The sequence below is a fragment of the Triticum aestivum genome, chromosome 5B (assembly GCF_018294505.1).
Source record: "Triticum aestivum cultivar Chinese Spring chromosome 5B, IWGSC CS RefSeq v2.1, whole genome shotgun sequence".
Classification (NCBI taxonomy): domain Eukaryota; kingdom Viridiplantae; phylum Streptophyta; class Magnoliopsida; order Poales; family Poaceae; genus Triticum; species Triticum aestivum.
In genome coordinates, this window is record NC_057807.1 from 586,723,834 (window position 1) to 586,730,354 (window position 6,521).

The 6,521-nt window shown below is 46.8% G+C and overlaps 1 protein-coding gene across 1 annotated transcript; it reads left to right on the forward strand.

Annotated features, from left to right (window-relative positions):
• The first annotated feature begins 320 nt into the window (after positions 1 to 320).
• On the forward strand, positions 321 to 6,140 carry LOC123113434 (probable transcription factor RL9). The gene is made up of 6 exons (XM_044534662.1): positions 321 to 1,031; positions 1,180 to 1,256; positions 1,607 to 1,655; positions 1,810 to 2,083; positions 5,233 to 5,341; positions 5,771 to 6,140. The coding sequence occupies exons 1-6, from the start codon at positions 620 to 622 to the stop codon at positions 5,993 to 5,995; spliced, it is 1,146 nt and encodes a 381-aa protein (XP_044390597.1). The 5' UTR covers positions 321 to 619; the 3' UTR covers positions 5,996 to 6,140.
• Positions 6,141 to 6,521: the final 381 nt, after the last annotated feature.

Below are 6,521 nucleotides of genomic sequence, written 5' to 3' on the forward strand. Positions count from 1 at the left end.
GCACCTGAAAACCAGGAACAGCAACTGTACCTCCATTATGGCCTTCAAAGTACCAGTACCTTGGGCCTATACACCCTGCCCTCTAAAAAGTTCACGTACCCCTACACACCCTCGGCTCTCTTTAAGCGGCATTCCCAAGGGCGACCAAATCATAAACCACTCATGACCTAATCACCACATCTTTTCCCTCCCTTCATCACTGCCCCCCAGCTACGGTAGCCCCAGGCTCCAAAGCCCCTCCTTTCCCCCTCCCTTGTCACTCACCCGCACCGCACTCCTTTTCACCGCTGCCACTTTTGCTCAAATCCCCCCCCCCCCCCCCCCCACCTCTCCTCTGATCCTCTCCTCTCGACCCAGGCCCTCTCTTTCTCAGTGACTGTTCCACTGTCCCGCCTTTTGCCATCCCCCTCTCTCTCCTCACCTCCTTTTCTCCCTTCTTTCCTCTTCTTCTTCCTCGATCGCCTCTGTTGGAAATTAACTCCCCCTCGATCCATGACCATGGCCCTCTTATAGTCCAAGAAGCTATCACACGATCACTTGTGATCTAAAAAGTAGTGGCGTGCCTGGCTCTGCGGTATCCCGTTTGATCATTGAGCTGTAGTCTGGTCCGACATTGCAAATGTTGCAAAGGAACCTGCCGAGTCTCTCCCTCCGGATAAGCCCGCCGGCCGGCTCGTCGAAGGCATCCTCAGGCCCGCCCGCGGCGGTGGGGAAGCCACTGAGGTCGATGGCACCAGCCGCGGGGACTGACGCGGAGGGAAGCGGCGAGGTAGGGTTCTTTGCAAACCCTAGCTCCGGCGCCGATCCCCCGGGCCTGAGCCTGGGGCTCGGGACGTTGACGGCGCGCGCCGACGCCGGCCGCCACGGCCACCCGCAGGCGCCGCTGGGATGCGCGTTCAAGCGCGCGGCCCCCGGCAGGGCCTCGCAGCCCGGCGGCTCGAAGAGGAGCGTCCGGGCGCCGCGGATGCGGTGGACCACCGCGCTCCACGCGCGGTTCATGCACGCCGTCCAGCTCCTCGGCGGCCACGAGAGTAAGCTCAGCCCCCTCACTCACGTGCGCACAGATATAGCTAGACTATATCCATTCCTTTTGCCTAAGTTGACCAAGGTGTTAAGCTATGTCCGCTCAATTCCGGCGAGCTCGCCGTTGACCCCAGCGCTCTGTCTTGTCCCCGGCAGGAGCGACGCCGAAGTCGGTGCTGGAGCTGATGAACGTCAAGGATCTGACGCTGGCGCACGTCAAGAGCCACCTGCAGGTACGTACGTGCGTGCGCAAGAACGAAAAAATGTTAAAAAAAGATGGGGAATAGGAGAGAAGCTACCGCGCCATGCATGCAACAAGGCAAGAAAACACGGCGAATCTTGTGTGCATGATGGCCTCCTTTTGTTTCTCCTTTCACCACTTGTACATGTGTGGGTGTTCTTACTATTGGTAAACTACAAATGTACTTTGTCCCCGGTCAAGTGCATGCTACGTGACAAACAAACAGCATCTAGCTAGTTAGCTAGCTCTATGTGTCCACTGCTTAATTAATTTCACCATCTTCATTTTGCATTTGTAATTAAACACACTAACAAATTAGCACCTCATTGGTTAAATCTGCAGATGTATAGGACGGTGAAGGGCACAGACAGATCGTCGCAGATCGCCACAGGTACACACAAATGCAGCTTTAATCTTCCCCTGCATTCGTCCTCGCCATTGCCAAGTACAAGGCAGGTAGAGACACGATGGACGCGGCCGTCCTGTTAATTTCATGCCGTGGAATGAGTGACCGGTGATCGGTCGATGGATGGATGGTTTCGCAGGCGAGCAGCAGATGATGGTGGTGGACGCAGGAGGAGGAAGAGGATGTGGTGGTGGTGGCGGTGGTGGAGTGGTGGCGACGCTGCCTGCTTGTGATGTCGACATGGCTGGCTTCTGCGGCGCGCCTGCGGCAGCCGCGGCATCTGCGCCGCCTGCCGCGACGACTAGTTCCGCTGCGCATTTCCTCTGTGCGTCAGCAACAGGAGCGGCAGCGGCTGCAGCGGCTCCACTGGTGGCGCTGGTACCATCGCCTCCTCCTCCACCCATCCCCCCGAGGTATGTCTGGATGTCCACAAACATCACTTATTAATCTGTTCCGTTTGCTTTTATCTGTGGGCTTTACACTCCGTTTCTAATGCTAATTTTCTCCTTCTGGGCGTTTCTTAGAACCTGTTTCTTTGCAAGTAAATGATTAAGCTTAAGGATGTCAAGTTAACAGTTATCGATGCATTTGTCTTCCTCCTTTTTTTTTGCATTTTCAGAAAATGCTGAATACACTCATTTTATAAAATTGACCATTTGTAGCTTTGTTTCCATTCACTGAATTAATGGTTATGCCATTTCAGCGGTGCATCACAATTTATCTACTCTTAGATCGGCGGGCTAGAAATATATTTTTTGGATGACTGACCTATGTACTTACAATGGGAAAAGGACAACATATGCTTGAAATCTGCCTACATGTCCGAGTATTTTCTGCACAAATTATGGCAGCCATAAAAACACTAATTTTATCAGTTAATTATTTGTAGAAACGACAGAAGAGTTCACCAAGTGTATTAGCAAAATAGACCTGATAAAATATGAGTGGAACTAATGACCTTATTTCCATACTCCCTCTGTAAAGAAATATAAGAGTGTTTAGATCACTACCAAACGCTCTTATATTTGTTTACGGAGGGAGTACATGTTAGCCAGTTGGAGTAGTGTAAGCTTGCTGGCGCCTGCATGCATCTTAAACATCACAAGAAAATGTATTGAGTTTAGTTCAAAAAAGTTTGAGTTCAGATAATAGGCATATCCTGCTGTCAATATATAACATGCATATCTTGTACTACCTGTTATTTAAAATTGTATTGTTGTTTTTTTTGCAAGAAATTTAAATTATATTATGGCTATGACATCAGGACAACGGCCTGTGCTATGCGATATTTAATTAGTATGGGCTATCATGCATGAATCTACTTAGAATATTGTTTTGGGTGAACCTAAGACACAAGAAGGATATGGTGGTTACACTTTTCTTATATTAAGACAAATTGCTATTCCATCCGGTCTTGTAAAAAGCCGCATTTTTTTAATTTGATATGCAAAGTCTCCGAAATGTAAATTTGACAATGAATCTCTACTACAGTATAATATTATATTCCAACAATAAACTTATTGTGAAATTAATTTTCAAGATTAAAATGTACATATAATTTCCATCGGTCGAATCTAATCAGTATGGAAAATATGGTTGGTCAAAGTTTTAAGAAGTTTGACCCAACTTATGCACAAACATCATGATCCAATTATCTCCTTTTGGAAAATATTGATAGAGAAAACTATTTTTTTTTGTGCTAACTACTACCCCCGTCCACAAGTTAATGCTTTCTAAGTTTGACCAAGTATATATAAAAAATATTAAGACAAACAATATCAATATATCCACCATTAGATACATTTTCATAATCTATTTATTCAATATTTTAGGTGTTGATATTTTTGTTCTAGATATTTGGTCATACTCAGAAAGGATTGACTTCTTGACTGGATTTATGTGCCATATATTTGGGGACAGGGGGAGTATGTATAAAACTTCATGATTTTCTAAACTGGAGGAGTATAATCCTATTTTTCAAAAGAGAAAAAGGCATAATTTTCTCTATAAACTTGGTCAAATTTTGCTTGACTTTTAATAAACCTATATTGACTACATTATGGAATGGAGAAATACTATTTAGCTGATGGGGCAGCTATAGACTAAAACACAGCATTAATCAGGGTTGGCCGTCTGCTATATCATAAACTTGGTACTGTATTATGCTAACCTTAGACCAATCTTGAAACTGACACTATAGCTGACTGCAACCTAATTCAGCAAGTTTCTATAGCTGATTGCCACAGGCAACACAGTAGAGCACAGACCAGAAGCACTCACCTAATTTCCGCAGTTAACCAAAAATGATGATTCTTGGAAGAAAATAGCCGCCCATGTTGAACTCCCCCACTACCTCCTGTACCACCCCAGATCTTCGGCCTCCTGATAAAATCCAGAGCAGCAGTGGCGAGCGCGCGATGAACTGAGCGGCGGCAACAGTGACTCTTTTCCTTTCCTTTGTTTGTTGTGAAGCGGCGACAACTAGCGTTCTCGCTGTAGCCGCCGTGTCCCCTGCCGATCGGCCCCTTCCCGTTGTCCTCTCCCGCAGCCCATGCACGGAGCACGCTTCCCCTTGTCCTCGCCCACTCCACTCGTAATAATAATGCTCTGCCGGCCCTGACGATGATCCACCCCTCTCCTCCATGGATCGACAGCTTCTCTGGTCGACGACGCCATCATGATTAACCGATCTGCGGGTGTGTGTCTCGATCAGTGCATGCATGCGTGCGTAGATATGGAACGGGAGGTGGTGCCGCTCGCGAACAAGAGCGCTGGGGCTCCTGTGTTTTTGGACGGTTTGCTGGTGCATGCATGCATGCATGGATCCGTTGAAGTCAGCTTGCGTTTTCCAGCTTGTCCGTGTCTTGTTAGCTCGGTATGTGCGTGGCGTAGGGACAAGGATGTGTTCCCGTGTACGGGCAACGCCCCAACGCCGTCGCTGTGCGTTGATCACAGATTGAACAGTCGTCGGGCAAAGCTACAAACGAGACATGGGAGGGTGTTCGTGCGTGTCTGCAATGATTTAGACCTGCATGTATTACAGGGATGGGTTAAGAAACGCACTACGACCTACTGCTCGTTATAGAGAAGTAAAATTTAATGACTTCAGCATGCACCCATGGTTTTCACTTCCACTGAGATGTTGATGAGGTTCACTGTATTTCGGTAATTTCAGTAGACGCTGAAATGTTTACCTTTCGGTCAAAATATATTAGTAAATTCAGTAGTACACATGAATTTATATATATATATATATATATTTTTGGTTAAATCAAGTGAATGTTTGGGCCCTTTGGCCGAAATGCAAACTAAAATCACCACTAAATAAAATGAATTTTAATGATTTTTGTTGTTGCTGAAATATTTCTGGAACTGAAAAGGAAAACCATCACATAAGTAGGTCCACATAGATGCCAACTAATTAACCTTCTGTTCCCTGTTATTTATGCGGGCTGTACCCGCGGCTCCTGCCGTGCTGGTATCTCCTGCATTTCTGATTCCATTTACTCGTACATACGTCCTGCATTCAATGACAAGGGCGCCCTTAATTTCTTGACTACAGGAGAGCTGACCACGCAGCAGTGGCTCTCGAGAAAGGCGTCGCCATTGTTGACCCATTGCACCGGTGTCAGAAGCTTGATTACTCAGCAGCGCTCCAAGATACTCCCCAGGTACGTACGCACGCAAGCATCTATGTGTGAGATCACAGGCATAAATGAAAAGGGCGCAGTACGGAGTACGTACGTACTCCTATTGATTACACCAGGCCACATATATGTGTGACATCGATCGCTTCTGTTGATCCTCTTTTGGACTTCTGAGCAATGGCTATTTATGTGGGCCATAAAGCTGACCTGCACGTACGTGCACTGTGTTTGATCTACTGTTCCTCTACGGAAATTACCACTCATCTTCTTTTCTTCGGGGTAAAATTATCATTCTCTTTCCTTTTCTTAAAAAATTATCATTCTCCTCGAATAAAACACAAGTTGTTTTTTTAAAGAATGCGAACGTCTTGGCTTATATACATATCAGTAAATCAGATAGCTTCATGCATGTAAGTATATTTGATGACATTTGCATTGTTTTATGGTGAATAGGAAGCTAAAGAGGAGCCAGCCGGTCGCCTGCCGATGGGGGTACATGGGGGCGTGGAGGGGGCGATCTCTGGGAACTACTGTTCAAGCCCTGCGAGCTCGTCTCCATCTCTTGCAAGCTTCGAGCTGCTCGCGGACGACACCTTCGCGCCCAACCTGGAGATATCGCTTGGGAGGCACGACTGGGGCATGGAGCACCCGGAGGAACTGAGCCTGAAATACCTGTGAAAAAACAAATCTTCTTCTTCTTTCTTTCTTTCCTTTTGGGTTAATTTCACTCTGCTAACCATTGATCAATTAATGGCTGTGACGACTGGATTTCAGTATGTTCAGCGAGAGAGTGAGCTTGATGTTTGGCTTGAAACGGTGAAAACCTGGAATCTACTAGTGGGTTGGCCGGCTTGTTTGTGGGTTCGTACTACGTGGTTTCGTCTTCTGGCAGCATACGTGGGTGTGGGCTTGTGGTGCATCTGTGAAACAGGATCAAGAAAAAAGAGGGGGAAATTTTGAGAAATCTCACGGACTCAATAGGGGGTCGAGAGGTCACTCCCCGGACGAGTCCGCCGTGGAGAAGCCTATACAAGAATGGAAGCCGGACGAGTCACTCGAAGCATCTCCAACAACAGCTCTATTTTAGGACGGCAAAAAGCACTTGGTGTAAATTTAGGGCATAGAAAGGTGCTTTGTAGGGCACGGCAAAATGAGTGTCTCCAATAGCTACCCTAAAGGCTAAAATAGGGCACCAAAAACATCG

Excerpts from the sequence above, each read along its gene's own strand:
- LOC123113434 (XM_044534662.1), top strand. The coding sequence starts at position 620 with ATGTTGCAAAGGAACCTGCCGAGTCTCTCCCTCCGGATAAGCCCGCCG. Across the intron at positions 1,032-1,179 it reads GCTCCTCGGCGGCCACGAGA|GAGCGACGCCGAAGTCGGTG; the intron begins GTAAGCTCAGCC and ends TGTCCCCGGCAG. Across the intron at positions 1,656-1,809 it reads ATCGTCGCAGATCGCCACAG|GCGAGCAGCAGATGATGGTG; the intron begins GTACACACAAAT and ends ATGGTTTCGCAG.